At 37.8% G+C, this 23,914-nt stretch overlaps 1 protein-coding gene across 1 annotated transcript; it reads left to right on the top strand.

Annotated features, from left to right (window-relative positions):
• The first annotated feature begins 9,286 nt into the window (after positions 1-9,286).
• dgat1b (diacylglycerol O-acyltransferase 1b) lies at positions 9,287-22,675 on the top strand. Its single transcript, XM_077215723.1, has 17 exons — positions 9,287-9,822; positions 12,109-12,196; positions 13,186-13,226; positions 14,015-14,100; positions 14,327-14,379; positions 14,908-15,013; positions 16,912-17,040; positions 17,801-17,872; positions 18,094-18,197; positions 18,579-18,617; positions 18,714-18,755; positions 18,836-18,880; positions 19,036-19,148; positions 19,369-19,434; positions 19,624-19,711; positions 21,404-21,466; positions 21,659-22,675. The coding sequence occupies exons 1-17, from the start codon at positions 9,617-9,619 to the stop codon at positions 21,821-21,823; spliced, it is 1,506 nt and encodes a 501-aa protein (XP_077071838.1). The 5' UTR covers positions 9,287-9,616; the 3' UTR covers positions 21,824-22,675.
• The last annotated feature ends 1,239 nt before the right edge of the window (positions 22,676-23,914 follow it).

Genomic DNA, 23,914 nt, shown 5'->3' with positions numbered 1-23,914 from the left:
TCCATCCCCTGCAAAAACCATAAAGCACTCCCCCCGGAAGCAAGCGAACAATAGGACCGCCTTTCATGTACCGGCATATGTGTGTGTGAGCCCCTGAGATACGGGATAGTTTCATAGTATACAGTAACTCCCACGTGAGAGAGGAGGAGATATTGATTGCTCTGAACTGCAAAAATTTTCTCCCTTGTATCTTTCATCCCTCTCTCACTTTTTCTCTCTGCCTATTGTTGACCTTGTAAAAACACTTTTTCCCCAGGCTGGAAATGAGATGTCCAAATTCAATCTGGGTGCTGACAGGCAGTGTTTGGATATAACCGAGTAGGATGGAGGCAGGCAGGCCAAGGCATTGTTGCATCACAATGGCTTTACAAGCTTTTGAGTGCGCTGTTGGTGAGATGTGATGCCACTCTAAACATTGCCATCTGCTGGAGATGACAGTCATATCCTTAAGACTTTCCTGTTATTAAAGTTACCATGAATTCAAAATGGACAATTCTTCTTTTTTTTAATGGAATATTGCGGTATTTATAATAAATGATCCATAATCAACATGTTTTTTTTTAAAAATTTTATTCATGTTCTCTTATAATCTTTAAAGGGACATAGGAATTTCTCCCATCTAGCGGTGAAATTGTAGTTTGCATTCAAACGGATAATGCTCTCCAGCGCCTCGCTTTTTCAAATGCGTGTAGCATCTACGGTAGCTGTTATGTACCAAAAAGCTATGACAGGATGTCTTCTAACAGCACTTCGTCGAGTTTTCCTTTGGGTGAACAGGTTTGTTATTTCAAACAAACTGCAACATGACACAACGAACAAACGAATGTTACAGTATGAATAATAACAGTGCAATGCAGCCTTTTAAACTTGCCGGGGCAGTGACAAGCGCCTCTCACTGCTCTGCTTCTCCGTTATTGCTGCTTTCAGTTACGTGACGCTGGCTCTGAACGAAAACGCGTTGTGGAAACATGTTGGCCTAGTACTTTTTGCAGTACCCGGTCTGCTATTATAGTTTTTCAAGATGGCGGAACTGAAGCCTCTGTGGACCTACCCGTCACATGTATATAAAGATTATAAATTCTTCGTTTACGAGGATAAGTCAGATAATTGGCAGAGGTATTTGTACACCATTGAAGACATATTTATGAATAAAAATATTGATTTTAGATAATAAAATACCTAAAAAACTACACATTGTCCCTTTAATCAAAGTAACTTCCCCTGCCTCTTGCAAATAATATCTCTTCTTGTCTCGTTCTTCTTGTCTTCTTGTGACGTTTTGACTGGCACGAGGGCCGGACAACCTGTCACTCAGCAATTATAGAAAACAACAATGATCCAATCAATTCCCAATGAACAATATCAAGTCCCACCCTACATTTTTTTTTCTTGTTTTAAAAGCTGTTTCAATCGGATATACAGCGCAATAGGGAAGAAAATAGCAATTTCTGTTTCATGCCGACAGAGAGACACTCCTCAAGATTATATACAACATATTTTTTTGGTTAATTAAGCTACAGAGTTGTTGGTCACAAAGAGGTACAATAGATGGAGGAAACTATCCGTCACTGGTAAAATATCTACTTTGGCTATTAATAATTATAGTTCTGGTCCTTGAATTTGATTTGTCGAGGCACTTTCTGAGATCAATCCATATCATTCCGATTGTATTTGCGTGTTCCAGACATTCTATCAATCTGTTATTACTGTTGGGGATTTTTATGGTGACTATTTCTGTAGGTTAAGGCAGGGTGTCCAAACCTGCTCCTGGAGGGCCACACCTGTCTGGAAGTTTCTAGTATGCTAATTATTATGATTAGCTGGATCAGTTGTGTTTAATTGGGGTTGGAGCTAAACTCTGCAGGATAGTGGCCCTCCAGGAGCAGGATGGGTTAAAGGAGAACTCCGGGCAATTTTTAAGTTAATCTTGATCGTTAGACCTTTGTGAGTACTGACTATAGAAAAAAAAACGAACCGGATTGGTGCTTGCTACGCGGAGCTGCGACCGCGAATGCCCAGAGCTCCCACCCAGCTAAAACGGCAGCTATGGGGGCATCGACATAAAGAGCGTTTTTGAGCCTCTTAACAGACACAAAATGCAATTAAAATGTCTGTCCAACATGAACAGGGACCCTACATGTGAACAAGATGCGTTTAGCAACTTAGCCATTGTTTCAACTCACCTAAATAGTCTTTTAGACGGCAAGCTGTAGTCTCGCGCTGCAGTCCCGTGCTGTAGCCGGAAAAGGTAAACAATGTCCAGGTGGGAGGAGCGTTGATCATGTGCAACGAATTCGTACATGGAATGGCATTTTTCTTCAAACGGCCCCGCTGTGTTGAGTGTGTGTAGTCATCCTTGTCAAAGTGTTCACTGCAAATGCGGTAATCTTTAGCGCGTAGTACTTCTACGGGAGTTTGCACATCAAGTTGAAATACAACTAGCCACAAACTGCAGAATCTCGAGGTCATGGAAAGGAAGACGATGAAAATTTAAGCTCTTATATTTTCGCATTCTGTTGTCACAATTCGGAAAGGCACAAACACGAACCATTTCTTCTTCACTTGTAAGCAACTCTGATCATAACTCGTCGCACATGATCAACGCTCCTCCCACCTGGACATTGTTTACCTTTTCCGGCTACAGCACGGGACTGCAGCGCGAGACTACAGCTTGCCGTCTAAAAGACTATTTAGGTGAGTTGAAACAATGGCTAAGTTGCTAAACGCATCTTGTTCACATGTAGGGTCCCTGTTCATGTTGGACAGACATTTTAATTGCATTTTGTGTCTGTTAAGAGGCTCAAAAATGCTCTTTATGTCGATGCCCCCATAGCTGCCGTTTTAGCTGGGTGGGAGCTCTGGGCATTCGCGGTCGCAGCTCCGCGTAGCAAGCACCAATCCGGTTCGTTTTTTTTCTATAGTCAGTACTCACAAAGGTTTAACGATCAAGATTAACTTAAAAATTGCCCGGAGTTCTCCTTTAAGGTGTGGGCACATTTGCTCTTGGAAGTATAGCTAGTGAAATCCAGTCATTTTAATAAGAATCCGTGTGATCAGGAGTTTCATGTGAGGGCGAAAAAGGTCCCCACGCAGATTTCACTTTCTAAGTTTACCAATAGAAAGCTGCTTGGTTTGAAAGTGACTTCTTTGTGAGCTTCATGCATAGCTACATATTGACAATAGACTATATTCACCTTTTTTGCCCACAAAATCTTACAAAAAAGTTTGCTAATGTGCCTGAACCTATACCAACCTGTAGCGACAAGTATTTATGAGTGATTCATTCATTCAGGAATTATTCATTTGAATCATTCACTCCGCTTCCTTTAAACACGGAGGCTGCATCCGAAATTGTACACTCTCTTGAGGAAGACCCCTAAAAAAGTACGTATAAAGTATGTGTGTGTATAGTGTATTCCAGATACTAATTTACATCTTCCCTTGTTATTATCACCTACCAACAACTGTTGCGTTGCTTCACTGCCATTCAAAAATCCTCCCCTGTGGCCTCATGAAATAGTAAAGCTCCCATCATATGCACACTTCAAAATCTCGCAGAAAAAAAAAAATCTCGCCGGAAGTAGTTAGGTTGTCCGGGTACTTTTGGTCTATTCTTTTATGAGTAGGCTACTGAGTTCGGACATCTGTTGCCACATAATATCTAGTCTATAAAACTCATCAAAACTCAAGCATATCGGTGAGAACACTCGTTTAAACAGCATACACACACCAGTCCCGGATATTTGACTGCGCATCACATTTTTTACATTATTGATAACTTACTTAAATCATAATGCAAGCGACATAAACTAAGCCTTTAAAATTGTTATTGATCTGTTTACACTGTCATGTAGCCTACAATAAAAGAGCCTGCATAGCGACAGGGAATGGAAATTAAAGGTGGAGTGTGATTTGGAAAACGACCGGCAGATTTTGAAAATACACAATACAAATGGTCCTACCTTCGTTCCTCCAACGCCGGCCCTGACTCCACCCATTCGAAGAACATGGACGCGCAATCATGCACGAGCGAAAACTAAGATGTGCGAGAGATTTTAATGACGATTTACTACTAATCATGGAACCGGCTTTACTGACGAGATGCGCATGCGTCAAGAGCTTTGAGTATGCACACGATGGGGGTCACGCGCGCTGGGGGGAGGGGGGTGTGGTACGACTGTTTGATTGACGAACTTACTGTCCAATGATTCTAGGTGGTTTTGGAAATGATTGGCTGGAGTTTTTCGAGTCCTGCCCGTTCCACAGATGATTAAATTGCTTAATTTTCATTTCAGTGCTTCAAACTCAGTGGCTGTAAGTAGGAATAGGGTTTCAAGTTATTTTGAAAAAATGGACAAAAATGAGAATCACATACCCCACCTTTAACAAAAAAAAAAAACTGCCTAGCGCCTACATTACACAACACTGACGGTAGACTTGCGCTCAGGAGTAGAGGGACGAATTCTTTCTTTTCTTTTTTTTATTATTATTTTTTTTTTTTAGAGCCGACGAATTCTTGAAGCACACTGCAACGGTCACAATGACGTCACACTCTGTGCGTATGTTTAAAAATATATATATATATATAATTGAATATATAAATAACACTTTTCTAATAGCCCACTTAAAGTGTTTATTACAAATAAATTACCCAGATAGAGAGCACAGTTGGGACGATTACGTCTGAAATTTGTCAATGTTGGCTCACTGTCAGTGTAGCTAAAAATGAATAAATGTAGCCTAAATGAACAAAAAATTGCGTTGCATTTACAATCCTGTGAAAACCGCACCCCTACTTACTTCCCGCGCCCCTGATGTCTACTGTTTTAACCTGGAAAGTATGCAGCATGATTCATTCAGGAACGAGACTATAGCCACTGCATCATTCACTCAAGCAATTCATTCAAACACAATGAATCAATCTGGAACGAACCATCATTATTACTGTGTGTTGCTCAGATGTGCGATTCAGCTTGGAACTATTTTTGATGACGGATCAAAAGTAGAGTGAGGGTATATAACTGGCTATATTGAGTCTAAAATGCAAGTTATGCAATATTAACATTTGGTTTATTAAATTGATGGCTATAATGAACCTGCAGTGCATATTTACGGCTTCTACCAGCAGGGGCTAACAAGGCCAGCGAAACTCTGACCCTTGTTTGACTGCATCATAAATGTATCTTTTTTTGTGTCATTGTTTTGATGAACAAACCCCTATCATTTCACTCTCTGTCTCTTCCATTCTACCTCGCTGGACTAGAGTGATCTGTATGGCTTCTCTGGGCTTTGAATGATTCTGTCTGAATCAGTCGTGCTCAGCTGTGTAATCCCTCTCTCCATTGAGCAATTCATCTTTATCTCACTCCTCCAGTGTGTGTGTGTGTGTGTGTGTGTGTGTGTGTGTGTGTGTGCTCTTGCAGGTTCCTGCAGCATCTGTCAGCATGTGCTAGCCTTTCCGCTGAACAGAGCACTTTGAGCTGCCTTTGTAAGACAATATGCAGTCATATAGCCAAGGCATATGCATTATAGATTACCTCTCATAAATAGACAGACAGAAAAAGAGTTGGGAAAGAATTATTTTTTAGGAGTTCATAAAACTTCACATTCCCCCTGTATTTGCATTGAAAATTGTAAGACCGATGAATGGAATCTATTGGAAATAATTAGCTGATTATGAAATTTTCATTTAAAATGTCTTCTCTGAATTAATTATCTCTGACTGGTACTTTGATGTATATAAGCAAACAAGGAAAGGATTCACTGAATAAATTATTTAATAAATGAATGAACACCCCAAATTGACTATGAATCTTTTTAATTTCTCAGTGTGCTCATTTGCCCCAACTTAACCTCAATAACTCAGAATGTTAAACTGGTCGTCAGAGTAAGGTTTTCTGTTCAAAGTAATAAAGAAATAAATAGATAAAAAGAAAAGAAGCTTCTTCTGTATCATAATGTATCTATGTCAAATTTGTATTTATTCAGGTGGGAAGAGAGAACAGGAAATTATAGAGTGAAGAGGTGGAACAGAACTGGGGAATCTAGCCACACTAAAACTGGCACTGCCCACATCAGTGCCACAGCTCAATGTTTCAGACCAGTAAGCCACTGAATTGTTTTGGTCATAAATGTAACATAAAAGGCAACACATGACATTTTGACAAGGAACATTTTTATTTTTAGTTGAGTAACGGGTTACTTATTTTATTATCGAAGTGACCTTTGAGATATATTTGAGTTATGACATCTCTTGTGATAGTTTGTAAAACATTTTATTAATGTAAATAGAATGTACATGGTCATGGCGTACTAGATTTGCTATGCTGCAGCTGCAGAGCAAGTATACGACCTTTTCCGCTAAATGCCCGGAACATAAAATGAATGGGAACATGCTGATATAGTTTAGAGATAGTGCATTTGTTTGGATGCATTGTGGTTATAAAGGGAAATTGTAATGGATATGTGAAATCTATTGCTTGAGAACGTTAGATTAAACAAACCAATCAGAATGTAAATAAAGTTTCATGGCTGAACTATTCATTAGAGTGCTACTTAATGATTAAGCAACTCCATATTAACATATTTTATATTGCATTGCCAGGCTAAATATAGGCTGAACTCGAAGACCTCAAACAAACTGACCAAATGTGAAACACTCTAATTTGGAGCTCAACAATTTGCAAGCAACGTAATTATTACCAGCACGCAAATAGGTTCCGTTTTGATTCTGTAGTGATGGGTCACCATTTGCTCAAAATTCTGGAAGTTAAGTGGCGGTGAGGGCCTCAGGTGGAACAAGCCAATCCACAGGTGTGGTAGCTGGATAAACAGAAATCGTATTTCTATTCATGAGGCATGCATGCTTTCTCTGCCTAGAGACCTGTCCATCTAATCTCTGCTCAACAAAAAACAAACTGTGACAACACAATTATCAGTTTTTAATTAAACAAACATCAACAGAGCGTACACCGCGAGCGCTGAAGAAAGACAAAGTATGCCTGAGAGAGTTTTTACATGAATGTGTGTGTGCATATATTTGGCAACCAGATACTTGTGGGTGAGATAAACCAATAGGATAGGAAGAAAAATAAAAAAGTGGTTTCATTAAAGTCTCAATTCAATTGTCTCTCCAATGCGATTCAAAATTAGGGATTATTCATCTACAAATGAAAATTCTGTCATCATTTATTCACTATCACGTCATTACAGATCTGTATGACTTCTTTTTATTGTGGGGCACAAAGATGTTTTGAAGTTTATTTAAAAAGTCAATGGAATTTTGACCCCCATAGACTTCCATTATATGTACAAACAATGGTTATTTTGTGTTCCACAGAAGAAAGACTGGTTTGGAATGACATCAGGATGAGTAGATGATAACAGAATTTTCATGTTTGGGTGAACTATCCCTTTAATTCTCACCATTTTCAGATTCTTCTCTGGAAAAAATAACAAAATATCTGACTCAAACTGTCAAACTGCTCAGATCAGAGATAAATTAGTTTCTGTTTTTATATTTTCCATTTTCAATTAAATTTTAGGTAAAGTTTTATTATATTTTTGTTTTGTTTTTGTTAGTTTTGGGGTACTTCTTTGGGTAACTACTACAGTTTTTAGTATTTTTTTCAGTTTTAGTTTTATTTATTAACTTAAACTAAATAAAAATTATAAATATTTCCTGGACAACTACCTAAAATAAGTTGTTTAATATGTTTTTAACATTTATTTTATGTGAACTAATAAATGCAACTAACTATAATTTTATGTCTCTACAAATTTTGTCAGAAACATCTGAGACAATTGATATTCAAAGAACTATATCTAATCTGAGAACATCTGAGCAAAAACATTTTTCTCTGGTTTTGTGGGTGGCATAATTACATTTTAATCTAATAATTTGTCCTTTGTCATAGTGATGTCACTATAGCAGACATTATTTCAAAAGACCAACCTGTCAGATGATCCGTGGGAGTGAGCAAGTTTGCGAAAGACAGAGACGTATAGAGAATGACAGCGATATGGAGTCAAGTCCTTGACTGAACCGCAAAAGTGCTGACACACGTGCCACCCCTGAAGTGTCTATCAGTCTGCCTGGATCGCAACAGAGATAAACTAGCTTTCGGTCCCTAATGACTGAGTAAATGTGGCATCCCTGTGATAAAACATGACGTGCCACTACGCCACGCAGGAGTGAGTGATTTCAGCCTCACAACTTCATTACAAATCCAAGGACGCGATCGCAGCCGGGCACATTCCTCCTCACCTCAGGCCTACACAACCAAACGCCCCTGCCAGCTTGCTCTGACAGCCCTGACAGAAGAGAGGGTCACAAGTCATGCGGCCAGGCATAAAATACAATCAACCTGCCACTGAAATGTATAGAATTAATCTTTCTCAGGCCCCTATTTCATACGGGGGCTCGCAGCCAAGTGAAACAAGCGGCAGTATCTTTACTGAGGGAGCCGAGAACGAATGCAGCCATTCAAACTCTAAAGTCACATTTTGCTGCTGCTGCCATGGCCAGACTTTGAGTGTTTGAACTTACATCAATGCTGCTGACATAAAATGATCAATTATTAATTAAACACCTTTTTCTTTAAATTTTAGATGCACCGGAATCAAAAAATAACCTACCATCATACTCCAAAAAACTGGATGGCTGCACGCAACGCAGACGTTTTTGCTGCACTGCTCGGATACAGCATCAAAAAGTTGCTTCTGAAATGTCTTTCTCACTTTGATTTACTGCAGAATGTTTTCTTGTAGTTTACTTTGCAACTTTGATAAGAGGGAAGGTGAAATGTTCTGCCTCGATGAGCACTGAGCGTCTTAGGTAGCGGTTGTCTGCACACTGCACATTTTCAAGCTTATTTCCACCTGTTTTTTTGTAACTCCTAGAATAAACTGGGAATCAAATATTTTGGAATCACACAAAATCCTGATCTCAACCATTACTTCCAAACTAAATTTAAGGTTCAAAAAAGGTTCAATAGGCTATATTACAACATTGTGGTCTTTGTTATAAGCTATTCCTGTCAAAATATCATGGCAATTTTTTGTATTGAAAAAAAAAAAGACCCAAATAAAGTGAATGGTGGCTTACAGTCCAAAACATCTTTTTTTTTTTCTTTTAAGAAAAGTCATTCGAGTATCAACAGTAAATTTTTTCTTTTAACAGTAAATACGTTCTCTTTTTTGATCAATTCATTCTTTATAAAGGTAAAAAAAAAAAAAAAATTTTTTTTTTTGTGTGTGTTAAATAGCCTATCACAATGTGACCCTTATGGCAGTTTAGAGTTACAGTTTTACACTAGGCTACTGATCCTATTGGCTTAGACGAGTTGTTTTACGTGCCAGAATGAACGCGGAACTAGATCCGGGGGAAAAGTCTTAAACATGCCTGAAACTCATTTTATTAACAAACGTGCTAAAGTCCACACAATCGTTTGAGTCAGACAGCATTATTACAAATCTTGCGTCAGCCTAATAGCTTGCAAAACTGGGGCTTTACGCAAAAGCTTGTTTTTCCGGTCGCAGAGCCAAATGCAACTCCTGCATGGACTTGGCTAATTAAATTTGTTAGCTGAAGGCTTGCCAGAAATTTGCTAGAATCATGATTGACAAGGATGATTTTCGGCCCATCACACGGAATCGTAGGCGCGCGACCATCACGAACGCAAAGAGCGAGACTGTGAAACTCAGAAACGGCGCGACCGCAGCAGCAGCCAGTGATCCCAAGACACGGGAGTATCTCACCAAAAACTTACTGGCCCCGCTGAACGAAGACAAACGAAAATGCGGTCTCTACGACAAAATGAGGTAAGATGATGTAGTTTACGCCAAGACGTCATGCAACAAACGTATGTTGTTGTCGTTTTGTGGGCATTTGTGACAACAGTGACAAAGATGGTGCACTGCACAGAGAGAGAGAGAGAGGCAGGATTCGCCAATGTGCATGTGGCGCTGTACAGGACACTTTTAACCCTTTTTACCCAACATACCATCATTTCACTTATTCGAAAGTTACTGAAGACCTATTCCATTGAGCAAAACTAAAAATAATAAACTGCAAATATTTGTGATGATTCCAGGATTATCATTAGCTAAATAATTCTTCTGATTTGGGATGTAACCACACATTCCGTATTATGGGGGGATAAAATATAATAAATGAAAAATTTAAGTGTCGAGAAAAAAGAGAGAATAGACCAATGATCTGCAATATCTTGGGAGGAGGGGCATGTCGCCCTTTATGTTTTTAGAGTGCAAAAGTCAGTTCCTAAAGTAAAAATTCCATTTATTTTATCCATAGGAGAATTGATTTTGAACAATAACTTTTTCAAAGGCGGGCCTACTGCGAGCTATGAAGTTGATAATCAAGGGAATATGTTTTAGTGAAAGCAATCAGCCCCCAATATGTTATTTTACAATATACATATTTTTTAAATAACTAAGTTATCAGCGTAATTCCTGGTGAAAAACTACATTTACCATGATTCTGCAAAGAAATCTACCAATCAGAGAATAGAAACAAGTAAATCGACCCAAGAAGACATTTTGAAGAATATGGGTGACCAAACAGTGGAAGGGCCCCATCGACTTCCATAGGGTGGGGGGAAAATACTATGGAAGTCAATGGTCCCCATCAAATGTTTGATTACCGACATTCTTCAAAATATCTTTTTTTGTGTGTTTAGCAGAAGACAGAAATTCATACAGGTTTGGAACAACTTGATAGAGAGTAAATGATGACAGAATTTTAATTTTGGGTAAACTAATCATTTAAGTAATGTTTAGTTTTATATTTATCCGTTTTTATTTCAATTTTGTAATTCGCAATGATTCATGAAATTGTATTTCTTTCCCTCGTTAAAGCTGTTGAATACATTTTTTGCTTCTAATCATAGCTGGTTAGTTTGGTTCATGTCTTATAACTCTTAAACAAAGCCTTTTTAAAAAAAAAAATCCCTATGGTAAAAATATCTCAGGAACCAAGGCAGCTGAAAAAAGTGGGCAGGCACTGTTGCACTCTATAGGCTGATTTCATGCAGTGACCACCATTTTTATATTAAATCCTAAACATAACAAACAAAAATAAACAACAAAGTCATGGGCAGAGGAGAAACAACAGCAGGATAAACATATGATACTTACAAGGTGGAGGAGTGCCTCTGCCAAACTTTAAAGCTTTTAAATAGGTTTGCTGCCATTTGGAGCCACAATCCATGCCAAAGTTCTTATATTTACAGGTATAATTATACTACCTACTTATATAATTATACGCCCTTTTAAAAACAAGTAAAAAACTCATTTTCATTCCAAAATGGCGGATTGCCGGTGTTCTGACGAAAAATGCTACCTATCAGGTTGTGCCAACACTATATGTGCATTGTTTTAATGTTAGATATGGACGTTAATAAAGCTTCAAACCACATGAACATGATGCTGGTAGCACAATCTGAAAGGTAGCATTTTTCGCTAATCGAATTGTGCTACCTACTGTTCTTCTTCACACTTCTAACATCTGCACACGTTAAACTGCTTGATCAGGACAGTTTCGCATTGCATAGCAAATATATGTTTAGGAAATTACTATGGTGGTGTTTGATGCTAATAGTGTTTCAGGGGGGAGATCACAAGGCCCTTTAAGTCTTATTACACTCTATGGATTTTAGTTAGATACATAGATTTTCCTGTAATTGGCTGAGCAGTCATTTGGGTGCCTCTCCAATGTATTAGATATCTCTAATACATAAAATAAGTAAGCTTGACCAGAATTCTTGTGGGGGAGAAAAAAAAGTCTGTGGGACAGAACTTTATACATGAAGACAAAGGGGTTACAAACAATACTGGGTGGACATTCCACTGGAGATCCTGCAATCTACCCTGAGAAATGTTCCTTTGTTATTCTAATAGTACCATTTGGTTCACACCTTTACAGACACAGATAAGAGTTGATTGCACGGTGCACTTGAAATCCACACAATCTTTCAATACCACTATAGAAAAATTACTAAATCTAAATATAGAACAATAACATTACATTCTAAGTAGTTTAATCGTCATTACTGTTTTGTTTCATGTCTTCTTTATTTCCTCCTATAGTTGCCACAAGTTGCAGGAGTCAATGCTGAGTTCTGCGAGCAGCTTCAAAAATTACAGAGGCATCCTGAACTGGTGTGTTGTAATGCTGGTGAGTCTGAATTCTGAAACAGTCACAAAACTTGATTCTTGTCACACTACATGCTTTGACTTGCCTACTCATTCTTCTAGTTAAACTGTGTCACAGATATCAGTGTGGGTTGTAAACATTTACTCTTGCTGCCAAAGATTAGTACTACATTTTTTTACTGCCTCTTATGCAAGTAAAAAACAAAACAACAACAAAAACATTAAATATTATGTTATGGTTTGAAAGAAGCCAACTTGTTGCTCAGATGTCCACTTCCAGATCATTGGATTATTTGAATATGTCTTGTTTCTGAAAGTATATGTTTATTCAATGAATGAGCCACTTGGAAAAGTTTGTCTTTTTGTTTGAAATGGATAAGCACAAGCATTAGGCATTATAGAAGCTAAAATATCTCTTTTTGGACTTAACAGACCTAATTTTAACACAGGAAAATCCACACTAGTGACAGAATTGTATTGCAATGACACATTTTAAGTAACATTGGACGGTGTGTGGCAGTCATGTGGCATGTGAAGAATCTTTGATTAGTTTGTTTATGGAGACACACTTATGTGAATGCCAAGTGAGACCCAAAAATAAACGGCTCAAAACAGCTTGTCTCTCTAAACACTAGCTGAACATGGAGGACAGACAGCCAAGTCCTTGTCTTCAAAACTGTCAAGTATGCATTCACGCTTTTCAACTTACTGTTAATGTGAGCTTTGAGACGACTCAATTTTGTCCTCTGCAAATTTTTTCAGCCAGACTTTTTTCCTTTCGTCCATTGTTCTTTCTCATTCTGTACGTATAAATAAGTGTGTCTGTCTTCTGTATGGATTTATGGACATGAATTTCAATACATCTCTGCAAACTGTGTACAGACAGTGAATAAGATTCTTTGGAAGATTTTATTCTGGTTGTTCTGACATGTTTAGCTAGCATTAGTGATGTATTCTTTTGTTGGTTTTAATTTGTTTTCTTCATGAATGTGTGTCTCTGCATTTCTGCAGGTTTTGAGCAATGCACGTCTGTTCTTGGAAAACCTTCTAAGGTATGAACAGTATGCATCATTTTTTTTTTTATTAAACAGCCATAACATTCAGTTTGAATGCTTAAAGTCTGCGTGAAAGGAAAATTCACACTATCTATTGAAAGACTCATCCAGGATTTTTTTTTTTTTTTTGGCATTGTAATTTTTAATCAAAATGTCATAACTCTTAACTCAAATCTGTCTATCTGTGTTACTCGGATGTACGACACAATATGGAAGAAAGTGTCGCTACTTCCATTTAATTGTTACTTTAATTAATTAAAAATGGATCTTAAAAATTAAGATCAATTATTTGATCTTAAAATTAAAAATATCAATGTAAAGTACATACTTGATTTTAATTTCAATCATTCATCTTGCACAAAAGGGCACATACACCAGAATGCGGTCCTTAAACGTTTACAACTAACCTTTATCACCAACTTCCCCATTGAGTAGGTGTCAAATTGAACACAATAGTGTTAAAACGCATTCTCTTCAGTTCTGCTCTCTGTGTTTTGATTGTCATGCAGATGAAGATGAGTCTATAGGGTTTGTTTGATAAGTGTACAGGCCTTCCTCTCCCTGAGAGGAATGAAACACTAAACCCCATGCTGAGGGAACCATATGCTGTCATCATGTTGTACACTGCTGCTTGCAGACAGTATGTATACAGCTGCCCGCTGAAACCGCCGCAAATAATCTGAGGTTCAGGGACGAATGCAGGAATAAAAATATGTTGTGTCAGATGTGTAAAGGTTTGGGGAACATGTGTGTTTTTGTAATTCACATGAATTTTTTTGTTGTAGGTATGGCATTTTAGTGGACCCCATTCAAGTGGTGTCATTGTTCCTCAAGGACCCTTATAGCTGGCCTGCTGCATGCCTGGTCATTGGTATGTATTTTAAGGGGAGCTTAGCATACATTTCCCCCTTTGGTCTATTCTTTTGTTTTCCAGACAGGGGCAATTATTAAAGGCAGAGAACACTCCCACATATTCATACTTTTTACCCATGTCTGTTTCATTACAAGCTGCAAAAATACTTTTATTACTAAAACTGCAATTTTTTTTTTAAATATGACCATATTTGACATACATTATAAAAATTTGTTTCTTGCAGTTTCTAATGTTTTTATACTTGTGGCATTGTACACGGAGAGGAAACTAGCCATGGTGAGTTCAAAAGCCATTCATATTTCTACGTTTAATCTGTTTATCATAATGAATAAAGCCATTTAAATAAAAATGCAAGGGTTCAGTCACTTCACATAGTATAATTTGGCGTATGAAATTACATTGAGGGGTTGTGAAGAGTTCAATTTAGAGGGCGAATTTGATTCATTGCGTTTTAAAAAGCCTGACATATTTGAGAGAGCTTGCAAATGTGAACCGAGTATCAGCACATTTACTCAACTGGCTGAATTGAAACTGAGTGAACTTATAAACAGTTTAGGCATTTTGCTGATGTTGTGTAAGACTTGCATAAAAAAATTAAGTGTAGGGCATTTAGGGAATTTTTATGTGCAAAAACATCTGTTTTATGTTCCGGGGGTTTTGATTGTTTTATGTCTTCTCTTAATTTGTTTTTATTTAGGCGATTTGTGTTTTGATATCTGTGTTTCGTGATTATATGTGATTTTGTTTGGTCTGATTGTGTTGTCATCAGACATGTTATAATTGACTCTTTGGTGTGTTTTCCAGGGGTTGATCAGTGAGAAGGCCGGCCTGCTGATCTACATCTTTAATTTAACAGCCGTCTTATATTTTCCGATGGTCGTTGTGTTGAAGCTGCCATCTATTACACCAGGTGAGACTGAACATTATATACACACTTTCATGGAGCATTGTGTACATAATACAACACTTACACAAACACATACACTCTTTCTCCGCCATTGACGAAAATGTCCATAATTTGCGAGAAAATTTTTGCCCGCCATTGATGGAATTTTCCGGCTTTCCGTGTTTTCGCTGTTATACGGTAGGGGGCGCTATTATACATCTTCTGAAAGAGTACTCAATCTCCTGATCAAAACACATACGAATAACACGCAGAAACCAGCCATATCATAAAATAAAGCAATCACCAACATTAAAAAGCATATAAATCAAAACTGCCAAATGAAATGTCTATCCAGGACTAGCTATAGGACTGTGCAAGCATTAGGGGTGTTAATGGACTCTGTTTTTATCGTCGTTCTGAATTCGATCCGGATGTAGTCTTTGACAAAAACGACAGATATTTGTTCAAAATGTTGCTTTTTTTTACGTGTGTTGATAATAAAACTTTCAAGTGTTGATAATAAAAGAATGCAGAAATCTAGAATAAAGCAGGATAAAGAATAAAATTATTTTTGAATAAAGCAGAGTTTCTGTTCTTTCTTTTGATGTATTTAATATATTCATACAACAAAATATTCTGGGGGCCATGAAGTTTTTTGTGAAAATGATCAAAAACACTGGCAGGGAAAGAGTTAAAGTCATATTTAAGATCTTTAGCAGATATCAAAATGAAATACTGTAATATATTGTATACTGAAAATTATAATATTGTGGTATATTATTATTTTAAATATATATAAATGAATATTATAACTTCAATTGTATCATTTAAAATGATTGATTTTATCTTTTAGTGTTTTATTAACTTATTCTAAATGGTGCAGAATTCTAATATCAGCCATTCATTGGTCATATATACATAAAGAAATGCATCTCTAAGGTATTCATTCACTTTTTTTCTGGATAATCATCAGCACAAATAGAAGATAATTTTAATGATCTTAATTAATTTAATTATTTAATTTTGACTATAATATGCCTTTCATGTGATCAGGTGATCCAGCAGAAAGGATTGGGCACAACCAAATTATAAATTATAGACTAAACTAATCCACGTGTATACCAGCATTCAGATCTCATGTGCTCAGCTGGGATGTGGATTGAAAAAAAATTTTTTTCACAATACTATATATTATAGAGGAGTATCAAAAGATTGTTGGATCAGAGGCACAGCCTAATGATTATCTGTGGTGCACATGCAGTAGATGCAGGTTTGAGTCTGACCCTCATTGTGTCCTGCTTAGTGATAGATTGACATATTGAGCCATTTAAAATTTTAAACCTAAATTCTGGGGCAATATAATGATGAATTTTTGTAGGAAATATAATCCCTCACTTCCACCACTCCATACCACAACGTTCACTGGCTTTTCTGTCCGCTCTCATCTGTTTGCACTACGGGAGGTGAAAATGTGCCTCCATCTGTCAGCCTAATACTGCACACACTGCTCCTGTACCAGACAGCCAGGTCATTTCAGGGGCCGTCGGGGCCTCTGCTGGTCCTACAGCCCTAGAGTCCATCTCACTAGGGCAAAGACGCACCCCAGAGCCCCTGCATGGACCATTTCCACCCAACATATGGCTGCTATTGATAAAGCAGGGGTGGAAGGAGCATTTGAATGTGAGCCAGCTCTGTGCACGCTAGAGTGGTGATGGGCTATGTGTCTGGACATGCTGGGTCATGTGACTATAAGTTATGAACTATCGAAAGGAGGCATGCTGCGGTGTTGTGCTGGAAGTGTATTTGCATTACAAACCTCTTGTGTTCCTATTTCCAGGTATTAAAAGGAAAAAGTGAGTTCTGTTCATGCAGAATAGTTCTTTCTAATAGAGTGTTTCTGTCATTGTGTCCTCTTTATGCAGTCGGAGGGGCGTTAGCCTTAGGAATCTACACCATCCTGTTTTTGAAACTGTACTCGTATAAAGATGTTAACAGGTGGTGCAGAGAAAGAACACAAGCAAAGGCCCGCAGCCTCTTCAGATCTCTTTCGTGTGAGTAAACACATCCACTCCTCATCAAACATTACATGCGGTCTCTTCTGCAATATGAAGGGTATGAAATGCATATATATTGTTAGTTTAATATGTTTAGTGCCAAAACTGTGATGACATTTTTGTCACCCCCTATTAGCTATAATAAACACTATGTTGCACTGTTGACATTGTTCCATCCCCTGTGATGAGGGTGCACCATCCATAAAAACTGTTCCTGGTCTTTGTGAATTTTAGCAATTTTGGCGATCGTTCTGCAATGAACAATGTGCCGTTTGCGCTGAAAAAAGGCTGAAGGAAAATTTACTCTCCCTTTCTTAATTCTGTTGATCACAATAGAAGATAGTTTAAAGAATGTTGTTAACCAGACAGTTGACTGTAGTCATTGACTTCCATAGGTTGTTTATTTTCCCCTACTATGGAAGTCAATGGCTTCTGTCAACTGTTTGATTACTAACATTCTTTAAAATATCAACTTTTGTGTTCAACAGAAGAAAGAAACTCATACAGGTAGAGTTTAGGGAGAGTAAATGAAGACAAAAAATTTATTTTTTTACTAAATTTTTAATATCCCTTTGATTCTTGCAGTTGCATGGACAGGTTGTAGTATCAATAGTGATCATTTGATTTATGTCCTTGGTGTTTGGTCGAGAGTTCAATATGTTTTGCAGTAAATGTTCTTATTATTTAGCTGAACGTCATGTTTAATTGACATTAGAAGCAGATTTGTTCATTTCTTAAAAGATTCCTGTGTTTTTAGGTCCATCAACTCAATCTGCATTCAGTGGAATGCATTTGCAAGTGTCTTATCCAGGAAATCTCTCTCTCAGGGGTAAGCTACAGTATGGCTTAAATGTTATTCATATTTCTACTTTGTTCAAATACAGAATAGTGTTAGAGACAGATGCTTACACAGTCATTGTTATTTCCAATCATAATTAAAGATTTTCTTTTATTTTCATGATATCTAACAATAATTTTGTCAGTGTCAAATACTATGACCTGAGAACATGTAGTTAGAATTTTGACTTCTTTTTCTTTTCTTTTTTTCAGATATGTATTATTTTGTTTTTGCTCCAACCCTGTGCTATGAGCTTAATTTCCCCCGCTCTGAATCCATCCGAATGGGATTTCTGTTCAGGAGGCTCTTTGAGATGGTAGGCGATTGTCTTGGACATATTCCTGAAGTTATTGTCCGTTCTTTATATTGATAAGTTGTGCTACCAGATTTGTTCATAGTATATTATGACTTGTTTATTTTGTGAATATTGCATTCTTGCCTAAATCTGCAAATGGCAATAAATCATAGGAATTAGCTTATTGTCTGCACACAATTGCCGGGGGTCGTGGCAGGAATATATGAGGGTAATTTTTATTTATGAAAGTGCTTCTTGTTAGAGCATTACTTTCAGTTATAGCTGTTGCAAATACAAATTTAATTCACACACACACACACTCTCACACATACGCTTCTATTGTTAACATTTTAGTTTTATATTTAGTGAGAAATTAAAATCAATTTCGTTTGTCTGTTACAGTTTCTCCTCACACAGTTATTGGTTGGTTTAACGCAGCAGGTAAGCATCACAGGGCATTTGGAAATCACATCAAGCCTAAATTTTCATGTCTTTGAGAAATATTTCATATCTAATGTTCTTTTTATTGTCTTTCAGTGGATGGTGCCAATCATTCGAAGTTCAATGAAGCCATTGCAGGTGTGTTCATGTGCTTTATCTTCTGTTTTTCAGTGCTTTAAGAACAAGCACGTTTTAATTCTTTGTTTTATTTTTGTCAGGAAATGGACTACTCTAGAATGACAGAGCGTCTGCTTAGACTGGCAGTAAGTTAAAAAAAACTTTAAGGTCAATGTTTCCTTCTAAGAATAGAAACACAATCCTGTGTTCTGATCTTTGCTTACATCATAATTTGTTTCATGCTTCATTTCTTTCATCAAAACAACACAGGAGTAAATACTGTTATCTATTTTTATACTAGGTGCCCAACCATCTCCTCTGGTTGATTTTCTTCTACTCGTTTTTCCATTCCTCAATGAACTTTGTGGCTGAGCTGTTGAGGTTTGGAGATCGGGAATTCTACCGTGACTGGTGGTGAGTGATGTTATCTTCTTTGGATGTCTTTACAGTTATTTCTCTTAGTAAAAGCTTTATTTGAGCGGCTAGGGTACCACTTCCACACCGTACAGCGTTTGATTGGCTTTGAATGCAGTCAATCTGGTTTATATGCGCCATCTCTTCCTCTTCCACTTCCATTTCATACTGTACGTAGAGTTTTATTCTCAGATGGATTGTGACACTGTGTTTCTTTTAGGAACTCCGAGACGATAACGTACTTCTGGCAAAACTGGAATATTCCTGTGCACAAGTGGTGTCTCCGGTGAGTGAACGGGGGTTTTGAAAGAGACCGCAGACAGCTGTTGGGAGGCGAGATGAAATACGACACAGTAAAACTCACAGAGACTATAATGAAGAGAGACTATAATGTGATCTGTCCACAAGAAATATATGGTTATTTACAGTTCACACTGGCTGTTAGTTTATGTGCTTCTCTCTCCTGTTTTCAAAGACACTTTTACAAGCCGTTGATGCGAAGAGGTGCTGGCAAGTTACTGGGCCAATCAGCTGTATTTTTCGCCTCTGCTTTTTTTCACGAGGTGAGATATGCATAAATCAAACACTGTTTTAAATATTCTGTCGGGTCATGGCAAATGAAAGTTAACAGTCTTAAGCAGGGTAACAACCTGTGTGAATTATTCTCATTTTAGAAATGTGCTACTTCTCATAAGCAAAATCAATACATAGTAATATTTCAGAAGCTAGTGTGTTGCCATTAAAATACCCCAAAAAAGTGCATAAACTTAAACCATTATGTACTGCTCACTCAACGTCAATCTTAAAAAAACACTGTTATATTTTTAAATGTAATCTTGAAAATTCACTTGTAACATTTGAATTGATTTTAGTTGTTAGTGTTTTTTAAAACTGTTTATACAAAATGATATCAAATATCAGCCATTTGTCAGTTATATAAAGCTGGGTTAGAAGAAAGTATTTTAAAACTGAAACTCCACTTAAAAAAAAGAAATGAACATAAATGTCCTCAGATTTAAAAATTTTTTTAAATAAAATTAGAGACCTTTTGAGCATTGCGGGAAGCAGCTGTTCTTTGAAGCAGCTGTGGATTCTAGAATAATTTGTAAAATTTTAGATGTTCCCCACTCCCGAGGCGTCCTCTCATTTCCCTGACTCAGAAGCAGGTGCCCGGCGTTTGGCTGGTAGCCACGGTTCTTTAGAGGAGATGAAGGTCAGAACGGAAGGATGAGGAAGACGAAGAACAGGCTCCTATCAGGCTGCTGTTCTCTGTGATAAGCTGTGAGCTGAACTGGGGGAAGGGAGAGAGAGAGAGAAATCAGAGAGGAAGATGTGTCCAATCCGCAGGTGCAGGCAGATAGTATTCTTAACCGTCTTATTAAAAAACATTGACCTTCACAGGGCACCTCAGAACCGGACCCAGGATCACAGTAATGACTCAGAAAGCTCAGATGGAGATAGAAGTTTCATCTCAGGAATATCAAAAACGGGAGCTGTAAAGATGCACTGAAATTTTAAAAAGGCTTTATTTATTTAGGGGTGATGTGCTGAGGGTGCAATCTAGCCCTGATTTAGTGAGGGGTAACAGGAAGGCCAGTGTTCCAAGACCCCTGGAGTTCAATAGAGGTTAAGAACCTGGTTAAAGGACGCAACAGCAGTGCTCAACCCTTCAGTGCTTAATCAATATTTTATGGTGTTATTATGGGAAGTTACCAGCTTCATATAACCTGACAGAGTTTCATACATCACTCTTTAGGATTTAAAGAGGACACATAATGCGCTTTTACAAAGTCTTGATTTTGTTTTTGGGGTCTACTAAAATAGGTTTCAGACTTGAATGTTCAAAAAACAGTATTTTTCACATATGTTACATTGCTGCAGCACATATTTTTCCAGTCTGTCAGTAACATTCTGTTTAGTTACTATTTCTATGAAGCCCCCCTTTCCGAAAAGCACAATGGGCTCTGATTGGTTGTCTGGACCAGTGTGTTGTGATTGGTCAACTGCTTTGAACGGGTTTCAGAACTGTCATTCCCCTTACTATAACCGCGAGTTTAAACGCATTACTAACGCAATTTAACCAGGCCTCGCTTCCTCTGTGAGTTGGCTTTGATAACTTGTTCTCTAAACTGCAGGTTTAAAATGCATAAATGTAAAATCCGCAAAACTAAAAACTACATTATTTTAGAAACACTTACCTATCCATCACTCGGGAGTTTAAGGTGTTTAATATATATATCTATCTCTGTCTGCAGTACCTGGTCAGTGTCCCACTCAGGATGTTCAGACTGTGGGCATTTATGGGCATGATGGCACAGGTATAAATATTTAATCTTTACATCCAAAAATTACATTCGCATTTATGTTCATGCATTCGTGCATAAGAAAACTATATATTATGTTTGTGATTATCATCTAAGCACGTAGCTGAGCTATGAAATGAATGCAATCTTTTTATATCAATACATAATACCTTTTTAAGTTTAAAATAAAACAAATCTTTATTTCAGCTCCCACTGGCATGGTTTGTGGCCAGGTTTCTTCGGGGTAACTATGGAAATGCTGCTGTGTGGCTCTCACTCATTATTGGTCAACCTATCGCAGTTCTGATGTATGTTCATGACTACTATGTCACCCACAACCAGGATGACCTGACAGTCACTGAAGCTCTGTAATCACACTGTAAAGCCCGATCGGCTGAGTTTGATCGTGGACTCGGCTATGCAGCTACCCTTCGAAATATTGCTGTAAGACTATAGGCTACATACTGCAGTGGTACAGGTTGGAGTACATTGATACAGTTGAAGATTCCCGGTACAGTCAGGTTTCCATGAAGTCTTCAAATAAATTCACAGCTCTAGGCTATTTTTAGACCTTTATGAACAATTACATCAGCCAATCTATGCAAATCTTACCTAGAACTCTAAATAGAAATGCACAAGAGTCTTTAAGCTTCTGAATGTGACTACAAGTGTCAATTGCTTGTTTTAACTTCACTAAATGAAACTGGACATATTATTTTATGGTATGTTACATGCATTACTAGTAGGACTTTCTCACACTCAGGTCCGTGTCCTGTCACTTTATTAGCATTTTCTTACAGTTCAATTATTGTGAACTACTTCAAAAATTCAAAACTACTTAAACCGACATTAAGGTCTACTATACAAATATATGTGGTCTTGTTTTTTATTAAGTGCCAGATAGACAGAAATGTGTAATTTTTTTAATTAATAGGCTATATTTTTAAAGCCATATGCGGCCAGACATTTTAATTGCTGACGTGATTGTTTTTTTGCAAAGGGATAAGAGAGAAAATGTTTGTTCAATCCTAAATGTTATGTCCGTTATTTTTAATCCATATTTTATGTTTTAAATTATATTGAATTGCATTTTTGTGTATCTAAACTGTTGTACAGTACACTGTTGAGATGCCATCTGTGCTCCATTATCGGCATTATGGGACCTACTCATCAAAAGTGCGCCACCCTGTGGGGACTGTTGAGAATAAACAACCCGGCAAATGATGCTACTGTGGCACCTTTATTTGTTTTTGTGGAGGCATTTATCAAACGTAATTGTATTCACTGGAGAGAACCGGATGCATTGTAATCTAGCAGTGTGATATTTTTCACAGATCAGGCCCTTCCAGTGCAATTTGTCCTCACATGATGAGGGTGCCAGATCCTCACAATCAGTGCAAGTTTTGTGATAAATGGCTTTGAAGATAAGTCTTATAATAGCCACGGGTCATATTGTATGAACATACTATCGTGTGTGCCGCAGTGCAACAGACACACTTCAAGAGCTTTTTCTATCTAATAGGCTGATAGTGCTTTGCTATGCTGCGATCTGTTTAGTAGGCTATACATTGCCATACAAAAGATAGGAATGGCGAAGAATGATTACACCGCAGAAAATCAATGCTGTGGCCTATATTTCACTGTTTATTTAGCTAAACAACTAATATCAAGTTTAAAACATACCACTTTGGACGAAAGTTTACTACAATAAATATATATTGTAGGTTGTCACGGGTCTGTTAAGGAGGACTCAAATGCAGAACGAGTGTTAACAGGTTAATTGACAAACAGAAGACAGATGACAAGATGTGGTGGGAAAGGTGAACAGTCCAGACAATAGGCAGGGCTGAGACACAATGACAGCCGTTGTTACTAGCCGAGCAGCAGTTGTAACTAGCACAAGATGACTGTAGGCTGGGGAGTAGTAATTGCAGATCAGAATGAGAACTGAGAATACTAGCAATAGCCAGAACAGTAACTTCAAGTACAACAGCAACCCAGATAGCACAAGTCTATTTGATGTGATGTTTACATCTGGAAGACGTATTTTATTTTTAAAAGAGTGTTTGCTCATCTGCAATATGTCTAAGGACGTTTCCTGTCAGATATCAAATAGACGTTTAAGCCTGTTTTATGCTTCTGCGTCGAATCGACGGCGTACCCCCGCAGACCCCTCTGCGTCGCCGCGAACCCCTCCGCCGTAGCTCGACGTGCACCTCCAAAAAAATTTAACTACGCGTCAAGGCGACGCAGACCACAAGGGCTGTGATTGGTCAGATGCACCGCGATGCAACTCAACCTGAAGCCCAATTTATACTTCTGCGTCGAACTTACGCCGTAGCTACGCCGTAGGCTGTGCGTAGCGCGCGTACCCTGACGTGCACCTCTCCAAAAATGTAACAACGCGTCAATTCTACGCGGACGCAAGCGCTGTGATTGGTCTGCTCAAACCGCTCCCTCGGG

The sequence above is a fragment of the Siphateles boraxobius genome, unplaced genomic scaffold, assembly GCF_051911475.1.
Source record: "Siphateles boraxobius isolate OS27281-9 unplaced genomic scaffold, OSU_SipBor_1 12, whole genome shotgun sequence".
Lineage (NCBI taxonomy): Eukaryota > Metazoa > Chordata > Actinopteri > Cypriniformes > Leuciscidae > Siphateles > Siphateles boraxobius.
Note: the sequence above shows the minus strand (reverse complement) of the source record. Positions and strands in the feature narration are given on the sequence as shown.